Genomic DNA, 12,050 nt, shown 5'->3' on the forward strand with positions numbered 1-12,050 from the left:
GCTTCAACAACATTACTGGGGAGTTGGTTCCAGACCCTCACAATTCTCTGTGTAAAAAAGTGCCTCCTATTTTCTGTCTCTCACACAGCTTTAGCTGCAATCTAGTTTATCGCCCCAAAACAGCTAACAGCACAGATCACACCAAATAACAGTTTAAGGATGTGTGTGCAACTCCTATTTCTGCCCCTCAAATTGCGCAATTTGTCACCAACTAGCTTTTGCGTTTCCAGGGAAACGGAGCTCCGGCAGGAAGCTGCCTCTCAATGAGGTCACTTCCTCTAACGATCTGGCAGGCTTGTGCTTCTGGCATTGGAAACCGACGGCGCAACAGCATGGCGTTAAATGCAGGTAATTATGACAGTTTTGTGAATGTTATATTCTCGTAGCGTGGTCTGAACCGCATAACTACACATTAGCGGTATTTGAGTGAGGCAATCGGGACAGTTATGCCGACTTTATTTACACACAACACTGCATTGAATTGCAAGAAACGTCACACATTTCTGTCACGACTCGTACCGTACCGAATTAAATAAAAGTATTTTGCACTTTGGAATGTGTATGGGTGGATTGGAGACAGAATACTACTAATAATAAACGTGATTAAATCTGGTATTTGAAATCCTGAAAAATACGACAGCGTGTTATTAACAGAGAACGGGAGTAATTACCTCATACTTCAGCTCTGTGTAACCTAATTGCTTGTCCGTTCCGGGAACGGTCTGACCCGTATCGCCAACACAGGAAAATAAAAACCTGCTTTGCGACTGTGCAACTCTAAATATCACTGCGTTCAGGCTACGTAGGGTGACAGCCAGTTGTATCTGCCCTTACAGCACGATTAGAGGGCGTAGGTTTCGCTGCTGTCAGTATCTGTCCAAAATATAGTATAACTGTTCTCACCCTGCTTGCTCAGACCCTGACCTAGCCTCTGGACAACTAGCACTGCTACTGGTGTACTAGATTTTGTACTGGGAAAATGAAACATAAAAAAGCTGATACCAGTAGATTTCAACTGGTGCTAGTCAAGCTGAAAAAATATGCATTAGATCATTAATTTGGGTAAGTGTATCAGAAACCTACCGCTCCCTCCATAGAGAGCCATTTAGACAGAGAGTAAGCAGAGTTGCTTTCATCGACCATGTGTTCTATTATGCTGTGCGTTTGACCAAACCCCAGCACTGACTTGAAGGGGAGAAATATGTCACTGAATGTGTGTGCAGTTTCTAAACAGGGGTCCTGCCAGTACACGCGTCCTACCTTCATGGGACTCGATAATGTTGAAATCAAATGAATCTTCTGTAAGTCATGTATGGAGGGAGCTGGGCTGTGTTTAGTGGATCATAATGAAATAGGTAAACACGTGGAGACAAGAGCCAGAAAGTGAACCTTCAAAACTGAGTTTCAATGAACTTTGACATTTTGTGGTTTTAAAGTTCAGATTTTGCTTGGTAATAATCAATTAACCCTAACACGATTTTGGTATGTTCTAAGGGTGCAGTAAATATCAAACTACAATTTTATCAATTGCTTAAGATGTTGCCAATGTTAAATGTATTAAGTGACCAATTTAAAATAATACAGTGTCAAATGTACAGTAGGTTTTTAGTTCCCAAACTAGACGCCAGATCATAACTTTCTGGCCTAAATATGTTTTATTATTATTATTTATTTCTTAGCAAACGCCCTTATCCAGGGCGAATTACAATGGTAACAAGATATCACATTATTTTTACATACAAATACCCTTTTATACAGTTGGGATTTTACAGGAGCAATCTAGGTAAAGTACCTTGCTCAAGGGTACAGCAGCAGTGTCCCCACTGGGGATTGAACCCACGACTCTCCGGTCAAGAGTCCAGAGCCCTAACCACTACTCCACCACTGCTGCACACTGTTTTACCACTCTCTTACATTCAATTGCATTTGTTTTTTTCAACTGCCCAAATGAATATTTAGCAGCACTAAATGCAGGCAGAAGTACAATACAAGAGTACATTTATATTACATTGTTTTGTATGTGATTTAAATAATTTGATTGATTAACATGAAATTACTGAAGAGAAATGTCATTTATTGATCTGGGCACCGTGACCCGGACCCGCTACTACAGGACCCGACCCAAACCCGCAACCCGCTGCAGCACCTTCTTCTTACCCGCGACCCGACATGCTTTAATAAGACTTGTGACCCGACCTGAACCCGCAAGTGTTTGTCCTTTGCCTACTGCCTGTGTCACCTGACTCTCTCACACTCTTCCGATATCTATCCGTTCTCCACAGATTGAGTTTATAAAATAGGCTGTACAGCGTGGTAGCTTTCTCTAGTGGTCTAGATATATCTTAACATTGTAACATATTAACTATCTCTACTTACTTTACTATAAAATACCTGTCTATTCCTTTCATGTCACCAGTTTAAAGGGAGCTACACCTGTGCTTTCACAGAGATGTACCCGTTTTGTATGAGAGGGGAAAGTAACAAAAAATAATGTAATGCAAACTCATCTATAACAAAAAACTCATCTATTAACAACAAAACAGCATACCTTAAATTGAAATTGAATTTACTCAAGGACAAAAAACAGCTTCCCTTGAATTGAAATCCAATTTACGCTAGGGTGCGCAAGATCTTTATTTGAGCTGTGTACTTCTGCTCCACAGTTTATTTAAATATTTAAATATGTTGTATTTGAACTGTGTAAGCACAAAGTGTCAATCATTCCCCTCAGCCTCGTCCACTTCCATCGAGGAAATCGGGGCTTACTGTCTGCTGACACGTTCAGCCAATCACAGCTAACTTTAGTAGGAACCCAAAACTGACTCTAAGCAGACGAGTTCTGGATGGGGGCTCTGAGCTTTACAGAAGGACCGGGCTGAAGTTAAGTACTGATTCCTGATTCAAGGGCTGAACTTAGGTACTGATTCATGATTCGAGGGCTGAAGTTAGGTACTGATTCCTGATTCGAGGGCTGAAGTTAGTTACAGATTCCTGATTCGAGGGCTGAAGTTAGTTACTGATTCCTGATTCGAGGACTGAAGTTAAGGTACTGATTCCTGATTCGAGGGCTGAAGTTAAGTACTGATTCCTGATTCGAGGCTGAAGTTAAGTACTGATTCCTGATTCGAGGGCTGAAGTTAGTTACTTATTCGCACAGTTACGTATTGAATATTAGCTCACATTCTAAGGGGGAAATCACATTTCTTTTCTTTTCCTGCATATTAGTGCACATATATATATATATATTTATATATTTTTTAAATGGTCTCAATCCTAAAGTTCTAGGGGATGTGACTCTGTCCCGAGCTGCCCTCGTGTTGGTTCAGTGACTCTGCTGTAACGCTGTGCTGCTTCTCCTTGCTCTCTCAGAGGATGACTGGGAGCCCCCCTCGCAGTCGGAGATGAAGGTGATCCAGGCCCGGCGCGAGAGGCAGGACAAGATCAGCAAGCTGATGGGAGGCTACCTGCTGAAGGGTTACAGGATGCTGGGGGAGTGCTGCGAGGAGTGTTCCGTGAGTCACCGTCCGTCCGTCCATCCCGTCCACCCCCACGCACACACACACACAGAATCGGCAACAGAACCACAAGAAAAGGACCTTACTGTCTGCCTTGCCTTACCAGACCTCTTATGTTGCTATTAGAGAATGCGTTCTTTAAAAACATTACGTTTGTTTTTTTTTGTTTTCCTTTAAGGAATTGAGATTTTAGAGATTGTAATTGTTGTGGTTGTTGATCTGCTTTCTTTCGAAGCCAGTTTTAATTGACTCGCAAGCAGCGACTTCAACTGAAGTGATTTGTTGTTGCCACTGTGAGAAGCTCGTTTTAGCAGAATACTGTGAATTGCAGTTTTGATCAATGGTGTGCTGGAATTGATTAACACTAGAACCGGCGAGATGTCGGACCACATACAACCACCGCACCCGCAAAATGTGAGGCTGCATTTTAAACAGCTTCCATTCGAAAATGAAAAACAATCGGATACAACTTAATATTTATGAACATCATACATAACATTTTCAGAGCAGAAACTCAGTATTTACATTGAAAATTAAACTTTTTTTTCTTATTTTTTTTTCAAAAAAGCGCACATATACATAAACATGTATATGTTTATCAACTCGGCGATTTAGTATTGACATTTATTTTAGAAAGAATTTACCATGAAATTCTTTCTTTATTTTTCAATTCAAGCAGAGAATGGGTGAAATCGACCTTTATGCTTTAAAAAAAAAAAAAAGACTTTTATGCCATAAGCGAACCCCCTTTATCATCTTCAACATGCATCCAAACCAAGGTTACTAACATTCTAATTGAAATAACGTTTGGTCACAACTGAGCTATACATTTAAACATTGTCTCAAATATACCGTAGTAAACGCAGCATATAAAAGGGTATTACACAGACCTTTATAGCATACATTTAGTAAAATAATATGCACAGAACAAAACATTAGATAGTTGAACTTGCACTTATCATTCAGAGTCTGAGCTCCACCCCTCTCCTGCTTCAGCACAGCCGGACAGAGTCACTGGAAGGCAGACAGTCACCGTACACCTAAAGCAAATGCTTACATACACCTTAACCCGCTAATTTCAAAGTAGGCGCTTTGAATGCCAGGCGCTGTAGCTGGCAAATGAGAGCATTCTTGCACTGCTTCAGTCAGTGAGATCTGTCAGAACAGGGTGAAACTACAGTACTAACGGACCGTTGAGATGACTGACAGCGACGCCCAGCCATTCAGAGCGGAACGGAGATGGGACAGACAGCATGTATGAAAACTACACAGACTAGAGGAAATGATTATTTTTGGTAAGAAAATAAAAAATAGCAAGTAGGTTCTACCGACGTTTATCGTATATAAATTTATTCTATTACGTATTTTTGTGGAATTCGAAGTTTAACAAGCTTTACTAATTTAATATCGAAAAGTAACAAGCCTGTATAATAATGTTAACAAAATCAATTCAAGGTCATTATTTTCTGCTTTGATCTTTATTTGCGCATTTCCCCTGGTCTAGAGTTTAAATGTCTAAAGTACATGGTGCTAACGAAATAATATTATCATCATTTCATAGGTCCTGTATGAAAAACGCACACATTGTGGTAAAGGTGAATTCGATTTGTAATGGTCATTTCTTTGAAGCTGTTAGTGAAGAATATTTATCGCTCGCTCCTTGCAGACACTTCAATGCTACACTTCCACTTCGAGAGGTGGCATGACGGAACTGACATTGAAAACACGCCAGTCACAGGAAGAGCAGGGATTGGAGCTCAGAGGAGAGCCAAAGCTCTAGAATCTCTGGGAGTTCTTTTTGGGTTATTTTCTGAATGAATCTGTATTTAAAAAATACTAACGTAATGTGTGCATTTATCATGATGGAAAACTTGAGATCTACAAAGGTGATACATATTAGACAAGATTTATAGGAATTATTTTGTTAGCTCTGTGTACTTGAAAAGTTATCCAGTGTTAGGGATCCCTGAGTGGCTCACCTGGTAGAATCTCAGCCGCGTGGTGCGCAGGGCGAGTCGTACAGCGCAGGTTCGTGTCCTGGCTGTACGGAGTCACCGGTCTTCGCTGGGGACACTGAAGGGAGCATCGCATTGGCTCTGTCGCTGCCGTGGGGGTTAGGGAGGTTAAACCGTCAGGGACTGTTTCTCCTCATCGCTATACAGTGATCCCTGCTGGTCAGGCGTCCAGTGAGCTCAGAGCGGACATCTGCAGGGCTTGTCCTCCAGAGGCTGGTAACTCACTGACATCCGCTCTCGAGTCCCTGGGTGTAGAAGAGGAAGCTGGCTCTGTCGTGGGATCGGGTCTCCTGAGCCATGTGGGGAATTCCTGCTGTGAGGAGAAAAGGCATTCCAAATTGAGGAAAAAATTATAATTGGACACACTGAATAAAAAATATATATATATTTTGTCGGTTTTATCCTTGGTGTTTACATTGTAGTCGGTGCACAGGTCAATTTATTCCATATTCAATATTAAATCACACTGCTGCCCATGTACAGTTAAGTCCTGTGCACACACAGTCTTACACACAGGTACATGTGCAATAATTTAATAAGATGGCTTTTTACAATGGCTTTACTCACTGCTTACAACCATTCCCAATATGTTAAAGTTTAGGAAATTAAATTATTTTTTTTTCTGACTGTGAAAATATCTACAGTTTGGTCTCATCTATTTCATACATGTAGGCTAGCTGACTAAAATCGCTTGAAAAATAATAGTGAAATCTGTGTTATCCAGTTTCCATTTTCCCATTGGCATTATACATTATCATATGAGCTTTATGAAATACTGATTCACATTCACCATTATGCTGTTGCTCTTACTAACGCTGGTTTTAAGGAAGTCGGCCCCACTGTTGTCCTCTGCCCTTCTGCACACAATGGGCTTTGATCAACAGAGCCCCACCCCTTTTCCTCTCTCATCTCGGAACAATAGGGGCAGATGGTCCCTTCTTGGGACGGCCCGTGTTGGAATGGGGGTGACAGTATCGAATTCCTTCCTTATAAAAGCCAGCTGGCGCTCCTGCCTTCCTGACCTCTGACCCTAGACCCAGATCCTTTAACCCTGAATGCAAGACTAGAACTGCTCAAAGAAAGGTAGTCAATTCAAAGAGAAACGGACTAGAAGCAGTGCAGGGACTCCAGTACTTTGAACAAACTGCATTCACTGCATTCAGAATTCAGTGACAAAAATGAGCATGAGGTCTGAAATACAATCTCACCCATTCCACAGGAGAGTGTTGAACGCTCCTTTCTTTGATGGGGTACCAGGTTTATTTTATAATTCGAATGAAACCTGCTGAATAATGTTACGTTCACATCTTGATTTACACACCTCTTTGTAGTTTTCCATATACTTCATGAAAAACTGACAAATTTAAATGTGACATTTCGAAGTCTAACATGAAATACTGCACTACAGTTATGGCTTCCGGTAGACGTTTGCGATATCCTTGTGTAGTTTCTTTGATTACACAATGTTAAATAAAATATCTAAACTGCTTGTATAGTTTTTTTTTTTAATTGTCTCAATCCTAGGTGATGTAAAACTTTTGGTCATAGCCATTGTACTTTTCCAAAGTCAGAATTAAAGAATATTTTACATTTCAATTTAAAAAAAAAATACATGTTCATCACCGCACTAACTAAAGTGTTTGTGAACGTGTGAATAATTCACAGTGCCTCGTACATAGCCAGCACACACACCCATCCCTCCTCATGGGCCCGTGAGGAGATCCTTCACACTTTATCAGTGCTGGGGTGGAGTCCACATCACCCAGTGATATAAAAATGTGAATCAAAACTCAGCATTGAGAGAGACTTCATCGGCTGGTTTCGCAGACCCTCATTAGCACTAGTCTTGCGCTGCTTTACACAAAAAAACATCAGTTATCCCAAGATTAGTGATAATCAGGGTCTGTGAAACCAGCCACTAGTCAAAATGTGTGTCAGTGAATTTACTCATGTTCAGGTTATGAGGAATACAGATTGTAGGGCTATATGGAGGTGTGTCTATCTGTACATCTGTCATGTATCTGGAGAACATAAGATCCACATACTGTAAATCAGTCATTTTAATATACCCTTCTGATGAGACTTAAAACCGAGGTCCTATTGTAAGTGACTCTGCAGCAGCAGCAGTAGCAGTTGTTGATGCATAGTTCTGATGTCTCTGTATGTCAGTCTGCTCTCCTCACCCTGATCTCTCTCTGTGTGTCAGTCTGCTCTCCTCACCCTGATCTCTCTCTGTGTCTCTGGTTTCAGACGATCCTGATGCAAGACAAGCAGAAGAAGAATTACTGCGTGGCGTGCCAGGAGCTGGACTCTGACATGGACAAGGACAACCCAGGTACTGTGAGACTGAGACAGGGGCGGGGCCAACACCCTGCAACATGGTACTGTGAGGAGGGGGCGGGGCCAACACCCTGCAACATGGTACTGTGAGGAGGGGGTGGGGCCCATACCCTGCAACATGGTACTGTGAGGAGGGGGCGGGGCCAACACCCTGCAACATGGTACTGTGAGGAGGGGGCGGGGCCAACACCCTGCAACATGGTACTATGAGGAGGGGGCGGGGCCAACACCCTGCAACATGGTACTGAGACAGGGGGTGGGGGGTGGGGCCAACACCCTGCAACATGGTACTGTGAGGAGGGGGCGGGGCCAACACCCTGCAACATGGTACTGAGACAGGGGGTGGGGGGTGGGGCCAACACCCTGCAACATGGTACTGTGAGGAGGGGGCGGGGCCAACACCCTGCAACATGGTACTGTGAGGAGGGGGCGGGGCCAACACCCTGCAACATGGTACTGTGAGGAGGGGGCGGGGCCAACACCCTGCAACATGGTACTGTGAGGAGGGGGCGGGGCCAACACCCTGCAACATGGTACTGTGAGACCTTTTTACGTCCTTCTGAAACTGCATAAAATAAAAGCTCAATCCTGACTGGATATGGGATGATTTAAAACTCTCTTGCAACTTATGAACACTGAGCAGTAACAGCAGTGTTGTGTGGGATATGTAGTTTTTAGAGCCTTGCTAGCAATAGAAATAATAATACAATGGACTACAATCGCTGAATCGAGTTTGAACTTCTCCAGAAAACCTTGTTTATATTTGGAGCTGACAGAATTTTACTGCTGAGGTCATGAAAGTGCTGGTCGCACATGTCATTCATTTTTTTAATGAATTCAAAAGATATAATTCTATCTCTTCTCTCTCTCCTGCAGCTCTGAATGCCCAAGCTGCCCTCTCCCAGGTTCGAGAACGCCAGCTAGCTTCAAACCTCCAAACCAATCATAACGGGACTCCACCTTCTGTCCCCTCCCCTTCTGCAACAAGCATCCAACCAAGACCTGAGCACTGCGAGGGCGCTGCCTCCGGACTGCGAGCCTTGCCTCCTGTCCTCATTAACCCTGCCCCTGCCCCCGCCCCCTCTTCCACTGTCCCTGCCTCTGTGCCACAAGTCCCCGCCCCTATCCCCATCCCTGTAGTGGCAAGCCCCTCCCCCAATAATGTTGGCCCCTTCCCCAATGCTCTGGAAAGCGCAGAAGATGCGTTGCTGCAGAAGTTGCAATGGGCGACGCGTGAACTGCAGCATGCAACGTCAATAGAGAGCAGCGTGCAGCTTTGCAATCTGATTCGCAGCTGTGCAGAGTCTCTCCGCAGCATCAAAGAACTGCAGCTGTGAGCTGTGCTATTCTCCATTGCACCCCTATGAAGCGTGGTGGTGGGACAGCTATTAACTCGCTAGAGTTTATGTAGGCTTGCTCCTTTTCAGCATTTCATTTTCACACAAAATACCGTAATAAATCACTCACCCTTTAGAGTAATTATAGACAGGTTCTTTATTGAAACATCATGAGACCTGTTAACTGTGCACCAGGCTGCAGGGGCTTTGCTGCTCAATGCCATCATTTTCAATTCATTCTTTGCTTCTGACCAGCAGCTGACCAAACGCACCCAGGATATCCAAGCGCAATCACAGCAAATGAAACGGGTGTCAATCATACCCGACGCTTTCCTATTGTTGGCTTTGGATCCCAGTATCTCCTCCCCACTCAATCACAGCTCAGCTCAGCTGCTCAGAAACAACTCATGAACTGAAAGTGCTGAAACCTGTTGTATAACTAACCCCTGGTGAGTGATTTATTACAGTATTTTATGTAACATTTCCCAGGATTTTATAAGTGTTTATTAAAATAATAACATTTTCTTCAATATTAAAGTTATCATTTTTCTCTAGATCTGCCTGTACCCAACTTAGAGCTGCTTTGAGCTTGTCTGGACATTCCTAACTGCCAGGACTGAACAGCCTTCCCCATTCCACTCAAATTATGTGGCAGTTAGGATTCTCCAGACAAGCATGGTAAAGCATAGGTAAGCATTGTAAAGCACAGAGAGATGTGGTAAAAGCCTATCTATATCTATATCTATATCTATATATATATATAGATAGATAGATAGATAGATATTCTGCCAAACTGTGCTAAATGTATAGTATAACAATAGGAATATTGCAAAGTTACTGTGCAAATTATCTTTGGTAAACTTTTATAAAGGAAGCAGTGATGAAATGATGGCTTTAGTAAACCCTGGGAAATGTTCTGGTAAATATACTAAAGAGCCTTAAACGTCTTTTGTGTTTTAAACAAACACATCATCAGCTAGTATTGCAAAAGGCTTGAGTAGAGTTGGAATGGTCAATTATCAAAATATTAGTATTTAGTGTCTTGATTATTTATTGTACTGGAAATGATTCTTCATTAAGCTGAAGGGATAAGCACCCCTGCTATCGAGATGGTTTGTTCCACACTCTTGTCCTGTAAGCACCCCTGCTGTCGAGATGGTTTGTTCCACTCTCTCTTCCTGTGATCGGGGTGTGATAGTGAAATAACTAGTTTGGGAGTTAATGCTTATACTTGAGGGTGAGCTTGCTTGCATGCATATAAAAAATAAAACCTGGTTAATGAACAGTTATATGATCATTAAATAACTGGATTACTTGAGATCTGCTGACAGCTCCAGACAGCACCATTGGAGTTGAAACGTGATGTGTTGTTTTAAACCTGAATTTCCCATTGCTGTTGTCTGATCTGCTGCAGATCTCTCTTTGAAATATTATCTGGTGTGTTCTGTTAAAACATACACTGTATTGTAGGTCTTGCATCAACCCCAGCACCCGCTGTGAACAGGCTGCTATTATTCATATTGTAATATTATTGAACAAAACTTTTCAAATCATCCTTTCAGCTTGAAGAAGAAAAAGCCAAGAACAACACCCCAAACTTTACTCGATCACAAATCCAGAGAAACAAACAGACATTTCAACAAGAACCCAATATGGCCCCTATATGTTTTTAACAAAGCAATTCCATTGATCTTACCTCTTCCATTGGCTACACAGGTCTCCAATGAGCGGTTTGTATTCTCCTTTGAAGACACAACACTAGCTTAAAGAAGCTCTCAGTTTCCATGCCTTTCTCTCTGGAAGCCTGCTATGCTTCCACTTCCTGGCTAGGTCACCTCAGGAGTGCCTTCGTGTTCACGGATGAAAGCCCGTCAGTCATCAGGCTTGGAATCATTTTGGTAGCTACAGTCAATTCTCTGTCTTTGTGTTATTCCCTGAGCTCAAACGCATCATCTGAGTTCTGGAGCGGCTCTTCAGTTCTAGTTGCTTGCCGTAGCCATATTACATGGGCGGTATCGGCTAACGTGGCTTTATAGAAGCAAGTGATCTGCCACTGGAGCAAGTTTCCTGTAGTTTTGCAATACAAATACAAAGTCGCTTTGACTGATCTAGCCTACATTACACATGTCTGTGGCAGGCATCTAGAACTGAAGAGCAGCTCAGAACAAACTATTAGACTCACAGTATTTGTGTAATTGCAGTGAGCAGCACTCACAATGATTACAAACGTCATGAAAGTTAAGAGGATCGGAACTAATATAAACAAGGAAATGGCATTTGCTCTTGAAAAAGGATCAGTTCTGTTCACATGAGAATTGCCCCGGGTTCTTTCCAATTCAGCAGCTATTCTTGAGCCACAGCGATGCAGGCGGTATTTTTTTTTATTGTTTTCATACTTCAGCTCCCTACAGTCACAAGGCTTTGGTTGTACATTGTATTTGACAGCTTTGGGGGGAAACGCCATCCCAGATTGAACAGAAAGTGTTGTTAAAAATGTTCAATGAGAATAAATTACGTTTGAAGACAATCAAGACTGGTTTGGTTAGTTTGGGGGGTTTGAAGGAATCCTGTGGTCTTGTTTCTCTTTCAGTATGATTACATGCAGGCTAATATTCCATCTTATGCAATCCAGTCATGTCAACTGCATATTCACAATGAGACATGTGGAATGTCAGCTCTAAACCCTGTATTCCAAATATTTGCCTTTCTCTGTCCCTGCGCATGTGTGAGATGCTCCTCTGTAGGCATTAATTTATTAAACTTGTGATTGGCATGTTACCCTGGCTCATTACTGTTAGGGACCCGGTGCCCTGTTGATACTTCTGGGGTTCACTGCGTTTGTG

The 12,050-nt window shown here is 42.5% G+C and overlaps 1 protein-coding gene across 1 annotated transcript; it reads left to right on the forward strand.

Moving 5' to 3' along the window:
• The first annotated feature begins 204 nt into the window (after positions 1–204).
• LOC117398580 (protein ZNRD2) lies at positions 205–11,734 on the forward strand. Its single transcript, XM_059012074.1, has 4 exons — positions 205–348; positions 3,370–3,512; positions 7,781–7,865; positions 8,747–11,734. The coding sequence occupies exons 1-4, from the start codon at positions 264–266 to the stop codon at positions 9,205–9,207; spliced, it is 774 nt and encodes a 257-aa protein (XP_058868057.1). The 5' UTR covers positions 205–263; the 3' UTR covers positions 9,208–11,734.
• Positions 11,735–12,050: the final 316 nt, after the last annotated feature.

This window comes from Acipenser ruthenus, chromosome 43 (genome assembly GCF_902713425.1).
Source record: "Acipenser ruthenus chromosome 43, fAciRut3.2 maternal haplotype, whole genome shotgun sequence".
NCBI classification, from domain to species: Eukaryota; Metazoa; Chordata; class Actinopteri; order Acipenseriformes; family Acipenseridae; genus Acipenser; species Acipenser ruthenus.

What these genes read in the sequence shown, in the direction of transcription:
- LOC117398580 (XM_059012074.1), top strand. Translation starts at nt 264, where the DNA reads ATGAGGTCACTTCCTCTAACGATCTGGCAGGCTTGTGCTTCTGGCATT. An exon ending in AGTGCTGCGAGGAGTGTTCC is followed by an intron (nt 3,513 to 7,780) that starts GTGAGTCACCGT and finishes CTCTGGTTTCAG; the next exon opens with ACGATCCTGATGCAAGACAA. An exon ending in CATGGACAAGGACAACCCAG is followed by an intron (nt 7,866 to 8,746) that starts GTACTGTGAGAC and finishes TCTCTCCTGCAG; the next exon opens with CTCTGAATGCCCAAGCTGCC.